Consider the following 27822-nt stretch of genomic DNA (forward strand, 5'->3'; position numbering starts at 1 on the left):
ATCCCAAATACCTCTTAGCGGATTAACAATACCGCGGTCACATGTCTTTTCCTACTTGCTCCTCACTGCAAGTGAAATTTGGAGAAGGAGCCAGCAATAATTTGATGATGCAACCAATAGATGTCACTTTAGGTAGTCTGAAGAATCTTACCGTGTTTGCAGCACAGCACTGATTTTCAACGTTGTGGTCACGTGTTAAAAAAAAAAAGATGGCTAGCATGTAAAAAAAGCCTCTCTCAATTATCCCTGTTAATCAGCTCCGCAACATAACAAGCTGATCATGTGGGAGGAGAGTGATGGAGCTACCCCTAAAGCTTACAAAAATAGTAATTTGGGGGTAGAGGAACAATGAGAAAATAGATGGCTTCCTCGCTGTAAACATGTGGAGTATACACACTATATGTGGTAATGCAATAGCCAGAGAATTGGCTGCAACTGCATTGCCAGTCAATGAGAATAGAAATGGCAGGATCAACCAGGTATTTATTAGGGTAGAAAACTTGAAAGGTTTACTGCTTCAGCACAGAAGGTACAGAACCTCATTCTATAGCAAAACACACTTAATATTTGAGTTTACCGACACTTTGACCTGTTCTGGCAACCTCTCCTTTGAATGTTGTCGGCAGTGTGTCTGCCTGGTTTCACAAAATCTCTGTACAAACAGAGAACTTAACAGCTTACGTTTCCTTTGGATGATATCATTATGTACCTAGTTGTAACACACATAACATGGATACAGGAACTAAGTACAGAGTGATGTACTCTGTGGATAGCCTTTGCTCCCCTCAGAGGAAAAGGGGGGGGGGGCACAGAGAAATGGGGATTTTTTTAAGGTGCAATCAAAGCTCAGACCAAAAAACTATAATATAAAATTACTATTTATTTTAAAAAAACTTAAAAAATTGGTATTCTAAAAACATGTTATACAAACTGTGAACTAGACAATAATTACATCTGCTTGATTAGAAGGATTGAACTGCATATAGATCGATGTGTTATGCTCCTAAGAAGGGCTTCTTCAGGATCCACTTCATTATTACAGTATATACACTTGTGTAAAAATGAATTTCAGAATAGCCAAAATATACGGCCACACCAGCAAATTATGTTCCTACAATATAGGTAATTTCCAAAACGTTAAGTCCACCTTAAAGCTACACCAAAAATTCAAACTTGGATGTCTCACAGGAATGCCAGTCTCAAAATGGTGTGGGTCATATAATAGATCAGCCAAGCACAGAGATTTCAAAGAGCCCAACAAGATGTCATAAACAGCTCTTAAGTGTAGATGATTGTGTAATATAAAATGAAAGCCAGATGGATCAGCTAAATGAAAGGAGCAATAAACCTGGATATTCCACATGTATGGACGGCACCCACAGGCCAAAATGGCAGCGGTGCCAGTCCACAGTTTGCATAACATGTTTTTCCTTTGAGGGGCGGTGAGGTTATCCAGGGAGTATATCACTCTGTACTTAGTTGCTCTTTTTGGGGATGGTGCTCTCTTTGTCTTTTCTTTGTACTAAGTTTATGACAAGGCCCAACACCCATCCTGTGTAACATGGACACAGGCAGTACCATTGGCTGAGAGGTTTAATATTTGCTAAAGGCAGCATCAATAGAGATTTGTTTGGAAAGCAGAGTCAAAGCAGATGGGGGTCAGGCACTTGCTAAGGGCCTATGTTCGTGTGCTCTTACACAACAATCCCCTCAACACCTTTTAAACAAGTAATATGTGTTCTCTATAGTACGTAGTCTGACACTGGGTCACTATTAAGAAAATAATATGTTGTTTTTCCATGCTTTAACTTTACCCAGAATTCAGCAGGAAGCTTCTCTCAGCGGCTTTGGTTGGGTGTCAGCACCTCTTCCCTTAGCCTCTACAAGCAGGGAGAAGTGGAGCCATTCGAAAGCATTCAATACAAACAGATAACATCCTTTGGTGTGTCGGACAGCTCCACTTTTAAGGTGTCTGTGGGAGAGAAAGAAATGACCTTTGAAACGTCTAAGGTGAGATTTGCAGTTTTACAGTTTTTTAATAGAGTTGCATATTTTATACTTTCCTGAACAGATGATATATTGCTATGCTGCATTGTTTAAATTCACCTTTTCATTGTATTGTGTATCACAAAATATGAACTGTTTTGGAGGGACAGGTATGGTTTCTTTTTGGTAATGTATTTCAATAAAGACAGTTTTAAAAGGAGTTCCACCTGAAAAAAAAATAAAATAAAAGTTAGCAGCTACAAATACTGTAGCTGCTGACTTTTAAAATACAGCCACTTACCTGTTGCCACTCCTAAGGCTCTTTAAAAAATCTGTTGATTGAACATTAATGATTGTAATGTGTATCTCTATACCAAATCAGAAAGTTTATAAAGTTTGTATTTTAAAGTGGAAACAAAAATTGAAAGAAAAAAGCTACATGTAAGCATTTGATGAACACATAATCACTAACGCAAACTACGTTGTAACAACATTGTATGCAGCAACGTCAACACAGGAGCTGCTGTCAGGATTTTTCGAAAACAGGGCTCAGTGAAATTAGCAGGACTCAAAGTGGGCGAAGCAAAGCAAAATCCCTGGGCTTTATTGCAGGATAAGCCCAGGGTACTTAAAATAATTTTTTCATGACTATCACATATGTCCAAGGTCTAAAGTATCACATATGTCCAAGGTCTAGCCCATGCTGAAGGGCTTCTACACCTCAGTAATGTGAACAGGGTTATGTGCAGTTTTTGGGCTCCTATCTACTAGTAAATGGATAGGACAGGTTACAGGCTAGCTGGCTGCTAAGCCCATTGTTTAATTCTGGTACGTTCTGCAGAGGGACACCTTTTCAATTTAAAGCATTTAAAAAATGTTTAAAAGGCAAAAAACAAAACAAAAAACAAATGGATCCAACAGAATGAAAGGGAAGCTCTGCTGGCAGGATGAATGTTTTAATATTTACTTGTTTTTAGTGTCACCTTAGCAACAGTGATACAAAAAGATTTTATTAAAACAACCAGTGAAGAAGGCAAAGAGAAAATGGTAGCTGCTGATCAATTTCTGAATAACACAGGGAGGAACATGTAGGAGGGGCAAAAAAAATAGGATGTCATTTAAACCTGTTACAAAAATAGAGCAGAGGTCTTAGCTGCAGATTTTATATGTGGGTGCTCCCGCACAACACCATCAGATTGCTGGTGGCATAACTGAGTACAAGAGAAACTGCACATATACTGTGATGTAGAAGCCCTTTTTCTCTTAAGTAAGATCTGTATTAATATTCTAATAATATGGGCAATATAGAATAAATGACTAAAATCTATAACCTAGTTAAAAGGGGAGCTTGTACCCCACCTCCTCCTACACCTGGTGCATTGAGCTGCATTGGTAACAGAAAGGTCAGAAAGGATGCAGGGAAAACAATTGTTCTCTATATTGCATTGTTCACACCATACATAGTTCAGTATCAAACAATGCACTGCTGTGCATAGAGTTAACCCCATCCTGCCATTGCCTCACAGCTCTTTAAGTGGATCGAAATTCCAGGAGGCAAGGGCAGGCATTTTGATCATGTTACCAAATGAAGACTCAAATGTGTATATAAACAACAACAATTACGCAACCATTATAAATCATGTACAAAAAAAAATAATCATCCAGATAGATTGTAAGTGTCCAGAAAAAACATGACAAGCCCATATACAGTTGTGCTCAGAAGTTTGCATACCCTGCCAGAAATTGTGACATTTTGGCATTAATATTGAAAATATGATCATGCCAAAAAATGCTCTCTTATTGAAGGATGATGATCATATGAAGCCATTTATTATCAAATAGTTCAATAATATAAAATGCAGCGCTAAATAATAAGAATGTGACAAGTGATGAAATCAAGCACCAATCAGAGCGCTATTTAATGTGACCAAAAGTGTCGTCAATGGGTGACGAAAATAAAAGAAGAAATGCATCATGTATTGGTGCTCGTGACGTCCGTGATAAGGAATTGAAGTGTGCTTGCACTCAACAGAAGCGCAATATTAATGCGCATGTAATGTAATATCCGGGAAGGCACTGGTGGACATCAGGGTACTGACGGGGATAGAGGGCTCCACTGGTACACACGTCCAGCACACAGGAAATGCACTCCACACCTCACAGCTCGGACCCTCACAGCATACAGGGACAGCTCCTTCCATGCATTTTCACCAGGAAATCGATATGCCAAAATTATATATATCCACCTTAAATGGCTCAAATATAAGCCACCAAACAAAAGTATTTGGATAGTGTAGTATTTTATTTGAGTCTTAGGTATATGAATATCAAGGTGAGCTCACAGCATATATGCAGCAAAAGGTGAAAATCAGCATCGGTTCAGCAATGGATAAAAAAGCATTAAAGATGGCCTACCATGCGGCCTCAACGGCGTGACTTAAGCGTGGCAGGCTCCTTTGACGCATTCGTGCCAAAGCATGTTGTCAAAGGGATGGCCTGCCGCTGACATTGATCACTATATATAGCCCCGTTTGCATGCGCGAAACAGGCACCATTTTGAAGGAGACCAGTGGTTCAGCTGCATCACAGCAGGGACCAAGGTCTTAGTTTGCTCGGTATTAATATCGAGCAAATTCTATGGAAAAATAAATGTGAACCACAAACTGGGGCCAACAATTGGAAACACGATAATTAAAAAAGGCATTTAAGAATGTGTGTAAAGTACATTGGTACTATCAAGTACTTATTAATTACGGCCGCCATTTTATTGTGGATTTGCATACAATTAAACGTCAACATTGTAAAAATTAAGAATATATTAATGGAAATATATAGAAAACATATAGGTCAGTAAAAAAGGAGACCGAAGATAATTAACAAAAATAGATAGTGACATTAATGAGTATGTAAAGATAATGCTAATTACAGCCACAATTTTGTTGTAGAGCTATGGGACTACAAATGCCAAAAAATCAACACTATAAAAAAGCTATCTGAAAGAATTAAAGTGAAATACTTAAACGGGGGATAAACCTTTAATGAAAATAAACAAATGATCAAATGACCTAATAATCATATAGATGACACTAACTTGTATATAAAGTGAAAAAAGTGAATAGCTAAATATATATTAAAAATAAAAAAATAATATATTGAATATAAAAATGGGGAAATAATTTGAACCCTAAAAAATATATATAAATTATATAAAACTTATATATAAAAAAATAGGTATATACAATCATAAAGGTCACTGTGGTGTTGGGTGATCTGCCGTCTTTACTTGATAAAATATACAATGTAAAATACTCAATATTAATTAGATAAATATATATCTTGTAAACGATATGTATACATAGTAATTAAAGAATGATCCTAAAAGGATGAAATAAGATGATTCTAATAATAAAAACATCCATGAGCTAAAAATTGTAAAATCAGATAACTCATAATTAAAAGAATAGAATAGGTATGAATAGAATAAGATAAGTAGAAATACTAAACAATGGGGTAAAAATATAGAGAACTGGATTTATGGGTGTGTTGAGTGGTTAACTGTTATCTATAAAACAGTTAATATTCACTTCAATATGATGGCCTAGGGCAGTGGTGGGCAACCTTTTTTTTCAACTGAGCCAAATCTCGCCATAACCACGATTGAAATTTATTTTGAGAGCCACATTTTTAAAACTGAAAATACATAGGATGGTACACTGTTTTTAGTTTCAATAAGTTTAAATAAACTCTGGAATTCATTTTCCCATCAATGACAACAATCCGTCCAGGCCCTGAGGCAGCAAAGCAGCCCCAAACCATGATGCTCCCTCCGCCATGTTTTACAGTGGGGATGAGGTTTTGATGTTGGTGTGCTGTGCCTTTTTTTCTCCACAAATAGTGTTGTGTGTTCTTCCCAAACAACTCAATCTTGGTTTCATCTGTCCACAGTATATTTTGCCAGTAGTGCTGTGGAACATCCAGGTGCTCTTTTTCAAACTTCAAACGTGTTGCAATATTCTTTTTGGACAGCAATGGCTTCCTCCGTGATGTCCTCCCATGTACTCCATTCTTGTTTAATGTTTTCCTTATTGTAAATGTGTCAACAAAAATGTTAGCATGTGCCAGAGATTTCTGTAGGTCTTTAGCTGACACTCTGGGAGTCTTCTTTACCTCATGCAGCATTCTGCGCTGTGCTCTTGCAGTCATTTTTACAGGACGACCATGCCTAGGGAGAGTAGCAACAGTGCTAATATTTCTCCATTTGTAGACAGTCTGTCTTACCGTCAACACATGAACATCAAGGCTTTTGGAGATACTTTTGTAACCCTTTCCAGCTTCATGCAAGTCAACAATTCTTGATCGTAGGACTTCTGAGAGCTCTTTTCTGTGAGGCATGGTTCACATCAGACAGTGCTTCTTGAAACCAGTAAACCCAAAACAGGTGTGTGTTTTTTAAGGGCAGGACAGCTGTCAGCAACACATCCAATATCATCACACTGATTGGAGTCAAGGTTGGCTCACTCCTGGCTCCAATTAGCTCTGGGAGAAGTCATTAAGCTAGGGCCTCACATACTTTTTCCTCCCTGCACTGTGAATGTTTACATGTTATGTGCAATTACACCACGGCAACATCTAATGTTTGTGTAGTATTATGTTCAGCAGACTGTGTTCTTCTATTGTTGTGACTTTCAGAGCACATTTTATGCCCAATTCATGCAAAACTCCACGTAATCGCAAGGGGTTCACATACTTTTTCTTGCAACTGTAGTAATTCATCCCCCATATAGTAATTCAGCCCCCATATAGTAATTCATCGCCCATAGTAATTCATCCCCCATATAGTAATTCATCCCCCATAGTAATTCATCCCCCATAGTAATTCATCCCCCATATAGTAATTCATCCCCCCTATAGTAATTCATCCCCCATAGTAATTCATCCCCCATATAGTAATTCATCCCCCATAGTAATTCATCCCCCATATAGTAATCCCCCATATAGTAATTCATCCCCCATAGTAATTCATCCCCCCTATAGTAATTCATCCCCCATAGTAATTCATCCCCCCTATAGTAATTCATCCCCCCTATAGTATTTCATCCCCCATATTAATTCATCCCTCATATAGTAGTAGTAAGTAAGTAGCAAGTAGTAAGCCAAGTCCCCCCTGTGTCAATTCACTTACCTTTGCTCCGCGCGTTCCTCTCGCCGTGTTCCCACGCCGTTCCGGTCTTCAGGGCGGACTGTGAGAGGAGCCTAGCTCCTCTCACGTTCGTCACGCTGCCCCGCCTACACACATCCTGACAGCCAATCACTGGCTATCAGGATGTGAGTGGCAGCGAGACTGGCCAATCATTGCATTTGAGCACGCTGCCCTGGCTGTTTTTTTTTTGGATCACGCTGCAGAGTCCCTCCCACCCGAGAGGAGGGAGGGGAGCGGGCGCCCGGCACACAAGAGCCGCATTAAAGCGTGTAAAGAGCCGCATGTGGCTCGCGAGCCGCGGCTTGCCGACCACTGGCCTAGGGGAATAAAGATTTTAATTCATATATCCACTTTGTTTCTAGCATAGAAACAGCTCTCCTTTTGTGGTTACCCCTCCAACAGTGGTGGATGAGATATATGCCTACAAATTTGAGGCCAGCTGGGTTTCTCTGGTGGTGGTATCTAAAATGCTTAGATAGAAAATGATCTTTGAGTCCTATTTTGATGTTATGGACGTATTCTCTTAATCTATCACAAAATCTCCTGGTAGTTCTACCTACATACTGCTTTTTACAGGGGCTTTCAAGCAAATAGACCACATGGGTGCTGTTGCATGTGATAAGTGATTCAATCTCATAGGTTTTTTCTTGTAACTTTAGATACAAAGTTATTGATATTTTTTTTTGCGGACACCATTACATGTGCAAATCACACATATGTTGCATGGGTAGAATCCCTTTAAGCCACATGAAAATCAAATACTGGTAGGTGGGTTAACCACATTGGGTGCTAGTTGGTGCCTCATAGTTGGAGCTTTGCGAAAAGGCAATCTCCGGTTTGTCAGGGAGAATATTACCTAGCACTGGGTCATTTTTCAAAACCCCCCAATTTTTCTTCAGAATTTTGGTGATGTCCCTATATTGCACAGAAAAATTTGTGCTGAATGGACAAAACTGCATAGATTTAACACCATTCTTAGAGGTGAGGAGGTCAATTCTATTTAATTTAGCAACTTCCTCTACATTTTGGTTCAGATGAGAAATATCATACCCTTTTTCAATAAATCTATTCTTTAAAATATCAACTTGTGAATAAAAGTCATTTAGATTATCACAAGTTCTTCTTATTCGTAGAAATTGCCCTTTAGGAATATTCCTTAGCTATGATGGATGCTGGCAGCTATCCATAGGTATATAGCTGTTACGATCGGTACCTTTAAAAAACATTTTAGTGATAATCCTAGTACCTTCATTAATAAGTGTCAAATCTAAAACATTAATTTTCATATGATTATATTGATAAGTAAGACTAATATTAAGATTGTTAAAATTGAGGGTGTTAAAAAAAATTATTTAAAGCAAACTCACTTAATTTCCAAAGCAAGAAAATATCATCAGTATACCACTGGTAAAATGTCAGCTCAGGCCAGTCTCTAGAATAAATTAAGTCTTCTTCCCAGTGTGACATAAATAAATTAGCCAGGCTGGGTGCAAATTTTGCAAGCCATGGCAACTCTTGTAGTTTGTAAATAGTAATTATTATTGAACCAAAAATAATTGTGATTCATAGCAAAGTTCAATAATTCTAAAATACCGTATTTTTCGCTCCATAAGACGCACCTGACCATAAGACGCGCCTAGGTTTTAGAGGAGAAAAACAAGAAAAAAAATATTCTGAACCAATGGACTGCAGACACAGTACAGGAGATGACCAGCGACTGCCGACATAGTACAGGAGATGACCAGAGACTGCGGACATAGTACAGATGACCAGAGACTGCGGACATAGTACAGGAGATGACCAGAGACTGTGGACATAGTACAGGAGATGACCAGAGACTGCGGACACAGTACAGGAGATGACCAGAGACTACGGACATAGTACAGACGATGACCAGAGACTGCGGGCATAACACAGGAGATGACCAGAGACTGCGGGCATAACACAGGAGATGACCAGAGACTGCGGGCATAACACAGGAGATGACCAGAGACTGCGGGCATAACACAGGAGATGACCAGAGACTGCGGGCATAACACAGGAGATGACCAGAGACTGTGGACATAATACAGGAGATGACCAGGGACTGCGGACATACTACAGGGGATGACCAGAGACTGCAGACAGTACAGGGGATGATCAGAGACTGCGGACATAGTACAGGGGATGACAAGAGACTGCGGAGATAGTACAGGAGATGACCAGAGACTGCGGACATAGTACAGGAGATGACCAGAGACTGCGGACATAGTACAGGAGATGACCAGAGACTGCGGACATAGTACAGGAGATGACCAGAGACTGCGGACATAGTACAGGAGATGACCAGAGACTGCGGACATAGTACAGGAGATGACCAGAGACTGCGGACATAGTACAGGAGGTGACCAGAGATTGCGGACATACTACAGGAGGTGACCAGAGATTGCGGACATACTACAGGAGGTGACCAGAGATTGCGGACATACTACAGGAGATGACCAGAGACTGCGGACATAGTACAGGAGATGACAAGAGACTACAGACATAGTACAGGAGATGACCAGAGACTGCGGACATACTACAGGAGATGACCAGAGACTGTGGACATAGTACAAGAGATGACCAAAGACTGCGGACATAGTACAGGAGATGACCAGAGACTGCGGACATAGTACAGGAGATGACCAGAGACTGCGGACATAGTACAGGAGATGACAAGAGATTGCGGACATACTACAGGAGATGACCACAGACTGCAGACATACTACAGGAGATGACCACAGACTGCGGACATAGTATAGGAGATGCCCAGAGACTGCGGAAATAGTACAGGAGATGACCAGAGACTGTGGACATAGTACAGGAGATGACCAGAGACTGCGGACACAGTACAGGAGATGACAGAGACTGCGGACACAGTACAGGAGATGACCAGAGACTGCGGACACAGTACAGGAGATGACAGAGACTGCTGACACAGTACAGGAGATGACCAGAGGTGACCAGAGACTACGGACATAGTACAGACGATGACCAGAGACTGCGTGCATAATACAGGAGATGACCAGAGACTGCGGGCATAATACAGGAGATGACCAGAGACTGTGGACATAATACAGGAGATGACCAGAGATTGCGGACATACTACAGGAGATGACCAGGGACTGCGGACATAGTACATGAGATGACCAGAGACTGTGGACACAGCATTGATGACCGGAGACTGCAGACAGTACTGGGGATGACCAAGAGACTGCAGACAGTACTGGGGATGACCAAGAGACTGCAGACAGTACTGGGGATGACCAAGAGACTGCAGACAGTACAGGGGATGACCAAGAGACTGCAGACAGTACAGGGGATGACCAAGAGACTGCGGACCTTTGGGAAGGGAGGGGGAGCAGGGACCAGAATTTGACAGGTACCCGCTCCCACTTCCGCAGAGTTGTCCTCCCTTTAGTGTGGGCACCTGGCTGTGCCGGGTGCCCACTGCGCATGCACGAGAAGTGCTGCGCTTTGTGAATGGCGTCTTCTGGGACCTATCATGAAGACACTGGACAATTCTTAAAGCGCAGCGCTTCTCACACATGTGCTGTCACAGCCGGGTGCCCACACTAATGATGCCGGCGCAGGAAGACAGCACAGCGCTGGACCGAGGAACAGGTAAGGTGCTGCAGCAGAGAAGAGCTGAGCGGTCGGCCCTGTATTCTGGCCTGGTGGCAGCGGCGGAAATACCAGACCGGCCGCTCCATATTCGCTCTATAAGACGCGCTGACATTTTCCCCCCTTTTTTGGGGGGAAAAAAGTGCGTCTTATGGAGCGAAAAATACAGTAAATTATTTTTGTCGCTGGGTAATGTCCTCCGCCTTATCAAGGTAAAACTCAACAGCTATCATACCATCATTATGCTTAATATTACTATACAGGGATGCAACATCTGCTGTTACTAAATAAGTAGACGTATCAGTACTAACATCCTTCAGGTCTGTTAATACCTGCTTAGTGTCTTTCAGGTAAGCTGGAGTGGAGGTAACAAGAGGCTGGAGAAAAAAATCTATATATTCTCCTATATGGAAACATAGAGAGCCAATCCCGCTGACAGTCTTTCTACCAGGAGGATGTATAGGGTCTTTATGTATCTTGAGCAAACAATACAATACAGGGAGTTTAGGAGCTACTGGACAGAGAAAATCTTTTTCTTTTTTATCAATGATACCTTTGTCATATCCTCTTTTAATCAAACTTTTCAGATCCTTTTTATAGGGTAATAATGGGTTTTTAGGTAATAGCTTATAAGTATTTTCATCATCCAAAATATCTTGCACTTGTTTCATATAAGCCACTTTATCCAATACTACAACTCCTCCCCCTTTGTCAGCGGGATGTATCACTAAATCTTTATAATCAAGAAGGGTTTTGAAACCTTCATTAACATTTTGTTTGTGCCAATTTTTAATTTTAAGAGTATCTAGATCTTTAAACATCATGTTTCTAAAAATATTGATGTGGGAATGTGAGGGAGGGTTAAAAAGGGAGGCATTTTTGAGATGTGAAGATTTGATTTCACAAAGTCGGACACTATCTCTAGTTAGTGGGTTATTAATAAAATGTCTCTTAATAGCTAATTTCCTTTTGAATTTATGCACGTCAATAAAAGTCTGAAATGTATTTAATTTTGATTTGGGGGCATATTTCAAGCCTTTATTTAGTAAGATAAGTTCCTTATGTATCAAGACAGTCTAACTTAAATTGAAAATACCATTTTTATTTATGTCCTCCTTTTCTTGGGGTCTGTTAGCCCTCTTTCCCTCTCATTTTCCTCTACTCTTGTATTTCTTTTTTGTGATTGGCCTCCTAAAAAATGGTCCTGTTGATTTGACTAAGGTGCTGGGTTCTGATAGTAATTACGATGTGGAGTGTTAGCATTATAATTATCATAGTAATTGCTACGGTTATTCACATAAATCGTCAGGATTGTTGGTCTGTTTGGCTGAATAATGATGGTGTGGTCCAGGGTTGTTTCCCTGTGGGCAGCGAGAAGTGTAGGAATTATTGTTGTTATTATTATAATAAGATCTATTTTTACCCTTACTATAAGAATTTTGTTGTGAGTAGTGGTATTGGTGACCACTGTTTCTAGGCCCCCTCCATGAAGTAATTTGTGGTCTAAATTGTCCTGGATGACCATTATAGTTGGGTCTTGGTCCGTTAAATCTATTGTATTGTCTGTTATCATTTTGCTAATTATTTGATAAATATTCCTTTAATATATGGAATTTTGAGGATGAATCCTCATATCTCTCTCTCCTATATCAGGGTCATGGAGGTTATGAAGAACTTTATATCCTTAACAGGGATATTGAATCTCATGTTCCAATTTCTGGGAGGTGTCTGGTATTGTTTGTTTGGTGTATGAAAACCTCTTTGGGGTGTATTACGTGGATGACATATGTGATGTTGGACCATGTCAGGTTTTTTAGGAATATTTGTTGCCCCTATGGCAGATTGGTGAGAGGGATTGCTAATGAGAGGGTTGGGTTGAGGGGTTTGTTTGGCAATCTGCCATTTGAAGACTGCATTGTTCTTGTAGTCATTAAGATCACAGGAGAATTTCTTTCTCATCTTGATCTTTTGTTCCTTATCAGTATTCTCTACATGGAGTTTGAGTTTGTCCGATTCTGCCTTATACTCCTCTCTTCCCATATATGGGACCAATTTCTCCCTTGTTTTATTTATTTCTGTGTCTAGATGTATGAGTTTTTTCTTTTTCCTTATAAATAAAAATTTAAGCAAATCCAACCCCATATTATTAAAAAATTTATACCATTCGATATCACTATTGATATCATCCGTTTCTGGTGGGATATCACATCTTAGTGATCTTCGGACAATTCCTTCTTTCACATACTTCTCAAAGAACGAAATGTCCCAAAGGGTTCTGATTTCAGAGGTAGTGTGGTTGGATAAGTGAATGATTAGACCATGTAAATTATCTATACAAAATAGTGGTGTGAACCTCCTGCGCTACTAATCTAATAAACTATTGAGATGAAAGAAGTTGCCAACATTAAATCATATACCCGTGATCCGTGATTAAAACAATAAATTAATGTAGCGCTACTCCTAAATATTAACAATGTCACATGACACATGGTATTGTGACGCAACGCGTCGGCCTGACGTAGTGACGCACTTCCGGCGTGGTGGCCATCTTCGTGCACCTTTTTCCTATACCCATGCAGAGTACACCCAAAAAGCATGTGGTTTGAAGCTGATAAAGACTGAAGATTGATGTGAGTGCATTTTTATTGTATTTGGATCTTTTTGATTGATAAAACATATTGCACTATGGGAGATTGTGTTTGTTTTTGAGATACTGGCACATACCCATACCTTATTTGGAGAGGAGCCACTACCTGAGTGCTGACCCCCCTGAGAGGGAGATCTGTGTGCGGGGAGAGCAGACCAGTGGAGAGGCTGTATGCTACAAGGATCCGAGGGTGTGATCCCACAAAATGCTTTGACCCTCACGGGTCGAAGTGTGGAGGTGAGAGGCTAATCTAGCCGTCGGTTGGATTTTGTACCAGCAGTTACCTCACTTTTATCAGCACGAGTGTTTAAATTTGAAGTAGTGGTATCATCCACTTATTGGACTTTGGAGCACGGATCAGACTTTTCAGTTTGATCTAATTACTGTGTTTGTTTTTGCACATTTTTGTAACACATTATTTATATTTTTTGCTTGGTGTATGTTTATTGCACATATTGAGATTTTCACATACATTATTATTATATTATTATTATACAGTATTTATAAAGCGCCAATAGTTCACTCAGCGGTATTATCCTGTTATATATTGTGGCACTAGTGTATGGCTTGTTTATTTCATTTATATGCACTAGTCCTATGCATGGTTTATATATTTTATTTATATTTAGTGGTATTGATATATCACTTTTTTCACTGGATCATTATTCACCTCCACGTTTGAGTTTAATTGTAGAACACTAATATTTGATGTAGTATATTCAGTGTCACATTGCATGGTGTTATTTATATATCGTTTTATAGGTACATCACCTTTTATCGTGGCACTTTTTTGTTTTCATTTAGTTTGTGTTATTTATTTAACACTACATGTTTATTGGTTAAATATTCACATAAGGGTATATTGATTGTTAATATTGAGGAGTAGCGCTATATTCATTTATTGTTTTAATCATGTAAATTATCTACTTCTTCCTCATATGTAATGACTTCCTCAGTAATAGTGGACCTTTTAGATCTTAATTCAAACACATCCATATTGAGTATATAAATAAATATAAATAAATGTAAATGGCAGATCAACTTATCCTAAAAATATAGTATATAAAACATTAAAATAAATCAACAAACACAGTAAGCGGCTCAGCTAATAGAGGTAAAAAAATAAACTAAAATATGTAACAAGCGAGCGCTCTGTGCAAATCAGCAGCTGGCATAAGGATGAACCCCTTTATCCTCTAATGAATCAATAATATAAAATGCATCGCTAAATAATAAGAAGGTGACAAGTGATGAAATCAAGCACCAATCAGAGCGCTATATAATGTGACCAAAAGTGTCGTCAATGGGTGACGAGAATAAAAGTGAATGGATGATAAACACATAAACTGAGTCACATAAACGTGATATATGTCCAATGACAAATTGTGCTAAGCAAAATGCAATAAATATTATGACAATCGAAGATATCGTGTGATAAATCAGATGTCTCGAGATACAAGCAGCCCATAGAAGAAATGCATCAAGTATTGGTGCTCGTGACTTCCGTGATAAGGAATTGAAGTGTGCTTGCACTCACCGGACGCGCAATATTAATGCGCATATAATGTAATATCCGGGAAGGCACTGGTGGTCATCAGGGTACTGGCGGGGATAGGGGGCTCCACTGGTACACATAGGAAAGGCACTTCAGACCTCACAGCTTGGACCCTCACAGCATACAGGGACAGCTCCTTCCATGCATTTTCACCAGGAAATCGATATGCCAAAACAATATATATCCACCTTAAATGGCTCAAATATAAGCCACCAAACAAAAGTATTTGGATAGTGTAGTATTTTATTTGCGTATTCTATTTGAGTCTTAGGTATATGAATATCAAATAGTTGTTTGGCTCCTTTTTAAATCATAATGATAACAGAAATCACCCAAATGGCCATGATCAAAAGTTTACATACCCTGGAATGTTTGGCCTTGGTACAGACACACAAGGTGACACACATGGGTTAAAATGCCAATTAGAGGTTAATGTCCCACATCTATGGCTTTTTAAATTGCAATTAATTGCAGTGTATAAATAGTCAATGAGTTTGTTAGCTCTTACGTGGAAGCACTGACTAGGCTAGATACTAAGCCATGGGGATCAGAAAAGAACTGTCAAAAGTCCTGTATAACAAGGTAATGGAACTTTATAAAGATGGAAAAGAACATAAAAAGATGTCCAAAGACAGAAGAATTGTCTGGGATTCAAAGAAAAACCCACAACTAACCTCAAAAGAAATATAGGCTGAAATGTTCTGTAAAAATGGGTTTCTCTTTCTATCCCGAACAATTCTTCTGGCAGTTATGGCTGCAATCTTTCTTGGCCTACCAGACCTTGGCTTGGTATCAAGAGATCCCCGAACTTTCAACTTCTTAATAGGTGATTTAACAGTACTGATTGTCATATTCAAGGCTTTGGACATCTTTTTATGTCCTTTTCCATCTTTATAAAGTTCCATTACCTTGTTACATAGGACATTTGACAGTTCTTTTCTGATCCCCATGGCTCAGTATCTAGCCTAGTCAGTGCTTCCACGTAAGAGCTAACAAACTCATTGACCATTTATACACTGACACTAATTGCAACTGTATATCATTCAATTAGGTTGTAAGTAAAACAATGTGAGAACAGCCCCATATATCATCCCATTAAATTATATTGTCCAAAAAAAGAAACACCACCACAGCTCATGTGCCACAAGTAAAGGTAAGTCTTCCACAGTATCAGAAATCTTCCACTATGAACTGCCACCAAACAGTATCACCCAGGTGCCCAATCGGGTGTCCCCTCACCTGATGTGATGGACCCTGTAGAATAATCAATGTGGTCAAAAGTGGTTTAATCAGGTCAGCAGCACCCAGGTCACATCTCCATATTTTGCAGTTCTTGCAAATAAAAGTTCAAAGCGAGATAGACAAACAATATGCAATATTGTAGTATTGCCAGTGACTTTTTAATAAAATAATAAAAAAGAGTAACACTCACAATGCACAGAGACACATACAAGTGTCTATTCAGAGCGTGCATATACACAGTGTAGATCCGTCAGCTAAGCAAGACGGCTCCTGGCCCCTCCCAATGTTATGTCGGCTGCATCATATATATGTACAATATGCTGCCAGGGGGAAGTGGTTATAGTGGATTTCCAGGATTAATCTAACTTAAATAATCTTAAAACTGCTCCCACCCACCTTCTAACACCTATGCTAACTATCCTGTTGAAGAAAGATGTGTATACTTATCTATTCTTAGGGTGTGCTGGTCCAGTCTTGTGATCAGCTCCCCTGTGTAAGCTAGCTGTGGTTTCAGGAGAGAGAGGAGTGCGCCCACAATTCATGGGCGCTATGGGTGACATCACCACTTAGGCTTTTCATCTGTCTTTGGAGTGCTTCCTACTCTTCCCTGTAGTCAGTGCTGCCTGACAGGTGACAGGAGTGTAGCAGCCAAAGAATTACAGTATATGCATGGGGTGGGAGCAGTTTTTATTATTTTGATTAGTTAGATCGATCCCAGAATTCTACTTTAACCACTGGTCTACCGGCACTTCTACCTCCTTCCTGCCCAGGCCAATTTACAGCTTTCAGTGCTGTCGCACTTTGAATGACAATTGCGCTTTCATGCAACACTGTACTCATATGAAATTTTTATAGTTTTTTTTAGACAGAGCTTTCTTTTGTTGGTATTTAATCACCACTGGGTTTTTTTATTTTTTGCTAAACAAACCAAAAACAACTGAAAATTAAAAAAAAAATGTTTTTTTCTTAGTTTCTGTTATAAAAGTTTGTAAATGAGTAATGTTTCTCCTTCACTGATGTGCACTAATGAGGCTGCAGTGATGGGCACTGATAGGCTGTACTGATGAGAAGGCACTGGTAGGTGGCACTGATGGACATTGACAGGCATCACTGCTGGGCATTGACAGACATCACTGATGGGCACTGAAAGGCAGTACTTATATATGGCACTGTTAGGCAGCACTGACTAGCACTGTTAGGTGGCACTGTTAGGCAGCACTGACGCTGGACGGCACTGATAGGTGGCACTGACTGGCACTGATAGGTGGCACTGAACGGCATCTCAGATGGACACTGATATGTGGCATTGATGTGCACTGGTAGGCACTGATATGTGGCATTGTTGGGCACTGACAGGTGGCATTGTTGGGCACTGATCGTCAGTGTCCTGATGATCAGTGTAGATGTCCCCTCTGAGGAATGTCAATTACCGGCACTCCTCTCCTCACGAGCTGTCATTGATCCGGGTGGGCGTCATATGACGTCCTTCCTGCATCGCACCTTGCGCGTACCCACAGGGCCACGCTGTGGCGAGATCTGTCACTGGCTGTGTACCTCAGACACAGTCGATGACAGATCTGTGTACCGGCCCCGTTGCCAGTACCATGTGACCTGCCATGATCAATTACAGCAGGTCACATGACAGTTGTAAACAATGGATGGCTTCCTTTCCATCCAATGTATACAATTTTGTCACTAGCTGTGATTGGTCACAGTGATTACAGATTACGGACTGTCTACTTTGCAAAACGGGGTCATTTGGGGGATATCTGTACTGTTCTGACATTTTTGGACCTCAAGAAATTAGATTGGCCGTTAGTACTTCAGGATTGATCAATTTTCAGATATGTCCCATAGTTTGTGAACTCTATAACTTTCCTACAGACTAAATATTAAATACTGATTTGGGTTATTTTCACCAAATAAATGTAGCAGAATACATCTTGGCCTAAATTTATGAAGAACAATTATTTATTTGCAAATTTTTATAACAGAAACAAAGAAAAACTTGTTTTTTTTTTCACAATTGTCAGTCTTTTTTTGTTAATTTAGCAAAAAAATAAAAACCCCAGTGGTGATTAAATACCACCAAAAGAAAGATCTAGTTGTGTGAACAAAATGGTAAAAATATTGTTTGAATGACAAATGAGTGGTCATGCAACACTGTACCCAAAGTGTGAGAGCGTTGAAGACTGAACATTGGCCTGGGCAGGAAGGGGGTAAAAGTGCCTGGTATTGAAGTGGTTAAAACAAATTTCACAAAAAAAAGACTTCTCACGCACTGTATTCATAACAGTATTCAGCCTCGTGGCTCTTTTTGCAGCTTTTCAGCACAAGCTTAGCAGTGTTGGTCTTCCTGACCATCCACTGCTTTGCACTAACCACTGTACCTCAGCTCGGTGTCCTTTCTACAATGGCCCAGCTGCTCTGTCCTTCATGGACTGTCTCTCATACCCAAAGACTTGTGCCTCAAACTGTCCTGAACTGGACAGGTCGGTGCTGTATGCACCTCTTTCTCACTGCTCCCTTGCAGTCACTGGCCCCCTAGGGAGGGTGGGGCCATGAGCTCTGATCCCAGCTCCAGTAAGCCCACACCTGGCTCATTAGTATGCTTGATTACTCCAAAATCTGGCCTAAACTGCCTCCACTGTATCACACAGTGATACACAAGGTACATTTATAAATGACCAAGTATACAAAGGAGTTTAAAGCAAGCTCACTGCTGTGGCTCTAGCCATAAGCGTTATACTGATTTTTACAGCCAGCAAAGAGCTTTCAGATAATAGTGATCTGGGAAGTCCCAAAGCCATATGATCACTTTATGGGGCTCACACAGTGGCATGGCCTTGCCCTGGCATACAAGGTACGTTTATAAATGACCAGGCATACAAAGACATTTAAAGCAAGCTCACTGCTGCTGCTGTAGCCGTAAGCTTGATACTGATTTTTACAGCCGGGGAAGAGCTTTCAGTGATCTGGGAAGTTCCAAAGCCATCTGATCACTTTATGGGGTCCTAAAGGTTTGCCTACCACCCTTCTCTGCTGGTAAGGACCATGGTAATTGCTTCTACAGTCAGATCAAGAGGTGATTGTAGAAAATGCATTCCCCGATTCCCCTTGCAAATAATGAATGGAAGCAATGTGTATTATGTCACTTCTGTATTCACAGCAGTCATTCTTATACTACTGCAGCTGAAGTGGAGGGCAGGGGAGATATTGGGGGTCTAGTGTGTGTGTGTGTGTGTAATGGAAAAATAACCCACACTTTTTTTTTCTCTCTCAGGTGGACGAGATTGCTCAGCTGATAAATACTTACCTCACCTGTGTCAGTAATGGGCCTTACATGATGCAGGAAGGTGACAGCAATGTATCTGAAGAGATATGACAGCTGCTAATGACCTTGCGTTGGCAAATGGGAGGAAAACAGCTGCTAATGACCTTGCATCGGCAAATAGGAGGAAACCTATCACCAACTGTTTTGTTTGCTCCCATGAGTAGACACTGGCTTAGTTTTTCGAAAATCAGGCTTTCTACCTAAGCAAAAGCCAATTTCCCTCCCTAGTACCCTTCGGGTTCTGCCATGGTGTTTTCTTATATAATTCAGCAAGAATTTGCAGCATTTTTTTACCACATGTAAAGAACTTTCATGATGAAATGGGTCTCTAGATCAGGGTGATATAAATATCATTATGTATTTTACACTTACCTCTAAAGCATGGTATACTTGCACAGGCGATGTGAATGCAGGGATCTCCCCAAATGTGCTATTGTTTTCTGTCAGCAGAGCTTCTCTCTGTCAGAATAGATTGATCAAAGCTGCAACCATTGGCTGCATCGAAGGTAATTTGATGGTCTTACACCCGGCTTCAGTTGAACATACAGGGGTACACACATGCCAAAATTCACCCAGTTCCTGCTGAACTGGGCAAATTTTGGTATGTGTGGATCCGGCTTAAGCCCCCAATCTAATTGTTCATTTTGGCACACTTCAGCTACCATATTGCTGCATGCAAGGCAGTCAGTTGTCACCAAACACCCATAGACTTCAGTGGGGATGACAACTAATATTGTCAGGCTGCAGAACGTGCACTGAAAGTATAAATGTGCCAGCTTCCAAATATTTGCAAATCTCTGATTTGGAGGCACAAAGAATAGGGTGGTACAGTACAGGTCTATTTACGAATGTTTTTTCACAATAGTCACACAGCTTTCATCCACATTTCACACATTTTTTTCACCGAAAAAAGGAGAAATCCTGGGCGAAAGTTGTATAAAAACATTTGTAAATAGACCCCTTAGTTTGATTAAGCACCTCATAATCTTGAGACTTTCATCCAGGAATTCATGCTTATACAGATACAGAATATCTTAAGTTTATCTTTTTCTGGGGAGGTAAAACTACTCTTTTTAATATTTTCTTTTTTTTAAAGAACATGCTTTATAAAAGGGTAAAACTAGGTTTCGGTTTCAAAAGCACCTTAGTTACTGTATCTATGTTCTTCATTTGCGCCTATCTGTGTGTTATATTCTTTGACAACAGGCAACATCCACATATCTTAAAGTTGAACTACAGGCAAAACGTTTTTTTTGGTTAATTTTTGCATAGAGAAAGGAAGGATTATAACCCATCAGTTTGTTTTTTGCCATCTGTGTCTCTGGATTTACCTCCAATTCCATAGCCAAAACAGGAAATGAGAGGAAACCCCTGCAAATTAAGGAAATTCCATGGGACCCCCCAGATCACCAGAACTAGTGTCTCCATTGGAAGGTTTCCCCTCTATTACATTCCTGGGGTCAACCCAAAATTTGGGATTTTCTTTAACTTTCACTTTCAATGATAATGGTAAGCAGGTCAATCAGAGTGCTTGAATCTCCCTAATGATGGCACAGGCAGCAATAAAACAAAAAAAATAGTTTTTAGTTTTGGATAAAGTGGAGAGGAACTAGAAAAACTAAGTTTGACCTTTAGTTATACTTTAATAATACAGTACAGGACACAGGCATAGTATTCATAAACCCTGGGTTAGAGGCTTGTACACTGGCAAAGCTCTATACCACCCCCCACCATTCAAGGATACCTACCTCACTCCACAAGTCCTCCGTTTTTTACTTGTGTCTAAAGTTGATGGACCTGGATTGTTAATAACATTATCTTATTTTTTCTCTTAGGAATCTTCAGTCAACTCCTCACTATTTTCTGTATATTATATTAGAAAAAGCGCATCCAGTCTGATGCAACCTCAGTAAAATCTTAGGAACCATACCCAAACCCCACACTGTGGGGATGGCTTGCTCATGGTATTGGATCCTGCATGGGTGCTCACCTTGGCACTTGTTGCAATATGTTTTAGCTACACCTATGGTGATATACAGGTTCAGGTCCATGGTCTATCACAATGGAACCCAGTCCCTCAGGGCCCCTTTGGGGGTATGCCCACTGTGACGGACAAAGCCTGGACCCTTTACAAGGATCATCAGCATAGACAGTTAGGACAGGTTTGCCCTGTATTGTGACCATTACTGTCATAGCCAACATATTTGGACCGTATTTTACATCTTTGTAAACTTTTAAAACTTGGCATTAAAACCTAACCACTTAGAGTTTACGCTCAGGTGGATGACTGAGCATTGCATCATACCACATAAACTTGATGGAGATTGAGGTGGAGAGGGGGCTCCTCTTGTAGTGATGAGTGACATGAAAGATGACATAATGGGTAAGTGCCAGCTGGTATTTGCAGGAACAATGGTAGTAGATGACTGTAGATCAACAGGCAGGAACTGGAACACAGTAACACTTGATCGGCAGACAGTAACATAGCAAAGACACAAGCCAAAAGGTCATCAACAGCCAGGCAGTGAGGCACTAGAAAATCAGGCAGAGACAAAGTCAGGATCGGTACACAGCAGGGCAGCAAGGTACAGGAATGCAAGACAGAAGCAGAGTCAGAGTACAAGCTGAGATCACAGCAGGCAGGAATCCAGAGATGGGTTGGGGCAAGCTGAGTCCTGCAAATATAGCATTTCAGGGCGTAGGTAAATAAGGAACTAGCTAAAGACCACTCAGCGCTCAGCAATCTGTTCAAGTCATAGTCCAGTTTAGAAAGGCCATTTGGTACCTGGCGTGTGTGTGTGCACGTTCCTTTTGGCAAGCAAACTTGCATGTGCATGCTGTTTTGGACTAGGTCACCTACAGACCATTTACCGTGATCTACCAGTGAGCCAAATTAATATAGAATTACGTGCATGCGGAAGCAAGACACTGACACTGTTGCAGATTGTCAACTTCCTAAAATTCTGTTTTATTGAGGAACTAACAGTATCATTTATAGGGCTTATGATGCAGGCAAAGCATATACATTGATTGGGTGAAAAGTCCACTGGGTTTCTGCGTGTTCTTCCATCCGTGTTGATATCTTCCAATCATTTTCCCCAAAAAGACTCATTCCCTTTTATGGGGGTTGTTTACATTAAAAGATACTTTTCTCCTAATGAGTCACCTAGGGTGAGACTCCGGATGAAGGCGCTATCTTAATTATCATCATTGTTCTGTCAACCTATATCTGATTGTTTACTTAAGAGAGTAAGGAATTTTAAAGAGCAAGAAGCAGAAAGTAGCAAGACTATAAAATTGTCATTTTACTGATCATCTAATAAAACGTGGACTGTCTATCACAATCCACTACAATGCCAATGTCCGTCTTGCAGTAGCCATTGCCCAGAATTATGAGCATGCAATTATTGTCTAGGTCCAATATGTTTAGGGTTTTTCTTACAGATGGACTGCAACCAGGTTGTAGTTCATTATCCATCCGGGCACACATACCCTGTATTCAGCACCCTACTTTGTGAGCACTCCATGGGGAAAAAACCCTCACTTGTAGCATTAATGGAATCAAAGTAAAAGGGAGCCTGGCAAAACAATGTGAGGTTGTTTTACCAGGACCGCATGTGACGGGTCATCTGTCTGCAGAAGAATTTTTTGCATCCAGGGTACAGTTCCATAGCCAGCTAATGGCTCTAATTGAGCCAGTTCTGTCTGGAAATTATTATACAGGATTTACAGTTGTGTTCAAAATAATAGTAGTCAAACATCACTAAACGGATCAATCACTGCTTTTGGTAGAAATGATATTTCTACATGGCAAATAATTTACTAGCAGGTGTAGTAGAGTAATAGAAATCCAACAGACCCAACAGTCATGACATGCATGCTGCTGATTCTGTGTAATTGAATCATTAATTGAAAGGGGCATGTTCAAAATAATAGCAGTGTGGAATTCTATTAGTGAGGTCATTTATTCTTTGAAAAACAGGTGGCAATTATTGCCCTTATTTAAGGAAGGAAGGCAGCAAATGTTGTACATGCTGGTTACAGTGCATTTCTCTCTGAAATTCTGAGGAAAATGGGTCGTTCCACACATTGTTCAGAAGAACAGCGTACCTTGATTAAAAAGTTGATTGGAGAGGGGAAAACATATAAAGAAGTGCAGAAAATGATAGGCTGCTCAGCTAAAATGATTGCAAATGCTTTAAAATGGCAACCAAAACCTGAAAGACGTGGAAGAAAGTGAAAAACTACCATTCAAATGGATAGAAGAATAGCCAAAATGGCAAGGACTCAGCCAACAATCAGCTCCAGGAAGATCAAAGAAGGTCTAAAGTTACCTGTGAGTATTGTCACAATTAGAAGACGCCTATGTGAAGCCAAGCTATCTGCAAGAAGCCCCCGCAAAGTCCCCCTGTTGAAAAAAAGCCATGTGCTGAAGAGGTTACAATTTGCCAAAGATCACATTGACTGGCCTAAAGAGAAACGGCGCAACATTTTGTGGACTGATGAAAGTAAGATTGTTCTTTTTGGGTCTAGTGGCCAGAGACAGTTTGTCATACGACCCCCAAACACTGAATTCAAGCCACAGTACACTGTGAAGACAGTGAAGCATGGTTGCGCAAGCATCATGATATGGGGATGTTTCTCATACTACGGTGTTGGGCCTATTTATCGTATACCAGGGATCATGGATCAGTTTAAATACATCAGAATACTTGAAGAGGTCATGCTGCCTTATGCTGAAAAGGAAATGCCCTTGAAATGGGTGTTCCAACAAGACAACGACCCCAAACACACCAGTAAACGTGCAACATCTTGGTTCCAGACCAACAAGATTGATGTTATGGAGTGGCCAGCCCAATCCCCGGATCTTAATCCAATAGAAAACTTGTGGGGTGACATCAAAAATGCAGTTTCTGAGGCCAAAGTCCAATCATCCTGGGCTGGAATACCTGTTCACAGGTGCCAGAAGTTGGTTGACTCCATGCAACACAGATGTACAGCAGTTCTCAGAAATAGTGGTTATACAACTAAATATTAATTAAGTGATTCAAAGGAAAGCAAAATTTTCAAACATTTTTCAGTTTATATAGTGAATGTTTGAGTTTGTAAAGAAGAATACAAACACTGCTATTTTTTTAAACAGTCTAATATTCACTTTTCTTCAATTTTTTTAGAGGAACAACACAAATTTGATATATTTTTCTTCATGTTTTGATTTGGAATAGAATGTGTAGTGTTCCCAATGCATTTGTGTGTATGGAAATAAAAGCTATTAGAAGGATTTTGAGCTTTTTTCAACACACTGCTATTATTTTGAACACAACTGTATATAGTGCCAACATTTTGTGCCATGCTTTACAATATAAAGGGAAAAGTTACAACACAGTTCAATACAGAAGGAATAGGAGGGCATTGCTCATGGATCTTACAATCTAAAGGGAATAAACTTCAACATATGAATCCATACCTTTTGATACAGAAGGTCTGAAATTATTTCCTGGCTTTAAATCCCAGTTTATTAATCGTTACCCTAGGTTATGAGGATGTAGAATAGTTTGCAGATGATTCTTCATTCCTCACTCAGGTTTTCAATCTACATTACATCTACTACACTTTGCGGTCTATATATACGTAGAAGGACTTCCTGCCCTTCAAAAGGATGCCTTACACTTTTTTGCAAGGCTTTCTTCTACCCTTACTTTACACCTCTGCAGTTATGACTTTTGTTTTGCTTTGAGTTCTTCGAATAGTTATCTTTCTTTACCTTGTGCATGGTAAACTATTTTTTCAAGCATACCCCCAGTATACCTTTCTACCTTCTGCTTTCCTGTTACAGAAGCAGAGCCTCTTATGCTCATAGTGCAATCTGTAACACATTGTCCTCTGACTGCACCCCTAGCTGGTTTGCTCCTGATGTTTTCCTTACACCTTTATTATAGGACCTGGGCTAATCCTGTCCTTTTTATTCTAAGTGTACACAATACTATTTCCAGAATGAGATTATGCAGAGTAGGACCTTCAGATTCACAATTAAACAATCTCCTTTCACAATGTGGTTCTTACTTGAAACCTCCACTGTGAAGGTCTCTGCACGAACAGAGCGCAACCACAGAATTTATCAATTAAGCTGTGGTGAATAGTTTTTTTGACCACCCTCCGAGCAACCTTCATGCCTTAGACATTCTTGAGGTCTCAGGCACCCCCAGTAAGGAGAACTCTCATTCTCCTTGCAAATGGTATAGCACTTACAGGATCCTTCTTACAGGGGGATTACACCCTTCCTGTCACCATATAGACAAAAGCCTTTATCAGGTGTTCTTCTCTGTTACCACACCCCAAAGGATGGCCTGGGGGACTTCTCTCTCTCAGATTCTTCCTAGTAACATTCTGTCTTCCTCCCATCAGCACCAGCTGAACAGGTTATCTATCTTTCCTCTTTCAATCACTCCAGCGGAGGAGCTCTTTCTAAAAACCTATGGATATTTGGAGGAAGGGAGGCTGTCATTATATTTATATGGTATATAAATATATATATATCATTGCTTTGTGATATCCCATGGTCTATAAATTCTGTGACTGTGTCCTGTACTGTACAAGTAAGATAAGAGCAATTTTGACTTAGCTGTAAATTTGATATCTTGGAGTATCTTATTCTGCAATGCTTGCTACAAAACTGAGGACTCATGGAGTGAGGGACGGTTATAGGTGCCCTGAGGGGGCATGTCCTCAATTGTTTTGCCAGTGACCAATTACCTCACCTGAAGATATGAGCCTTTAACCTATCGCTTATGAATATTATTCCTATGGCCTGTGCTGCAGTCCAAGATATGGAATTTACAGGTAAGTCATAATTCCTCTTATTTTGGTGCAGTTGTGGGTAAAAGAGACCAGGGCAAGAAAACAAGCTATCTTTTGTACCTATTAGAGTCGATTTATTAAAGGCATATAGGGCATTCACGTAGCAAAGTGAACTTACACTTAACTTAGTGAATGAGGGGAAGCTGTGCTAACATTAATCATCCAATGATGTGCAAGCAATATTGTTATGTGCAAGGATAAATAAAAAACTGATTAGATGTTCTTTGTGAATTTCCACTTATATTCACCTCATTCATGAAGTGAACTGAAACTTTGCAATGTGAACATGCTCTAGTCCAGCCTTTTTCAACCAGGGTGGCCAGGCACCCTGGGGTGCCTTCAAGAATTGCCCAAAAATTGTATTCAAGCCAGCAGGTGGATCAATCCTGCCTTTTAATTACACAAAGCCAGGGGTTTACGTTGTGCACTTTTATGACCTTCTAGCTGCTGGCATTTTAACAATCTGACATCATCAGTTGATAAGGAGGACCTCTGGTCCAGCACATCATCCTTGTTTGCCCCTCCCCTGCCCCCACCATCAGCACTGAGGTCACATTAGCAGAGTGAGGGAAAGAAACAGAGAGACACACTTGAATACTAGGAATAGTAGAAAAGAAGGCGCGCCCGATGTCCAAAAGAATGCACTTTTGATGGTAGATTAGGAGGCATTTACTGAGAGTAATGACACATACATCAAGCCCACACGTTTTGGGAGAAAAGACTCCCTTCTTCAGAGCCGTTGCTGCACACTATTAAATGGGAAAAATTATCATGTCAGGTATATATTTTCCAGGTTTCGGAGGAAAAAATTACAGACTGACCGCGGTCATTCCTTGGGCAGCAATGAGTCATTATCTGACAGGGCTTAGGAGCCCGAATGGTCAATCATGTGGGTGGAAGGGGAGTTATTCAAATGCTCCCCTATATACTTAAGAAATATAAAACTCAGCGAGCGCTTAATAAAAGAAGCAGCTATTGCACTAAAAGTAAAACCATATGCCTTCTAAAAGATAAATAAGATAATTGTGCAGCACTAAAAAGTACCAAGAGTAAAATACCAAGAATAAAAAGAGCGTCCAGTTAATAATCCAAATATATGCGTTTAAATAAAATGTTCTGATAACATTGTATATGGAGAAAGTAAAAGTTCAAATGGGTATGATCCCAATTCAGATAAATATCAACGATTATGTTCTCAAAAGGGGTGTGAATGTATTATCGTACGAAACACGTCAAGGAGGAGCCTGCATGCTGTGACGTCACGCCGCCGGATCACGGAGGTCCGGAGGCCATACTGATCTCCAGCTGGTCAGTTTATGCAGCAGCTTTATGCTGCATGTATTATCTACTGCTAC

General features: G+C 40.2%; 1 protein-coding gene across 1 annotated transcript in view; it reads left to right on the top strand.

Moving 5' to 3' along the window:
- The window catches only part of PLEKHH3 (pleckstrin homology, MyTH4 and FERM domain containing H3), a 361278-nt gene extending 333752 nt beyond the window's left edge, over positions 1–27526 (top strand). The window contains exons 12-13 of the mRNA XM_089681295.1: positions 1819–2010; positions 19559–27526. Coding sequence (XP_089537421.1) covers positions 1819–2010; positions 19559–19660 — 294 coding nt within the window. The 3' untranslated portion in view covers positions 19661–27526. The remainder of the gene's footprint in view (positions 1–1818; positions 2011–19558) is intronic.
- Positions 27527–27822: the final 296 nt, after the last annotated feature.

Source organism: Staurois parvus, unplaced genomic scaffold (genome assembly GCF_062004578.1).
Source record: "Staurois parvus isolate SC_StPar_1 unplaced genomic scaffold, SC_StPar_1.0 ptg000263l, whole genome shotgun sequence".
Taxonomy (NCBI): Eukaryota; Metazoa; Chordata; class Amphibia; order Anura; family Ranidae; genus Staurois; species Staurois parvus.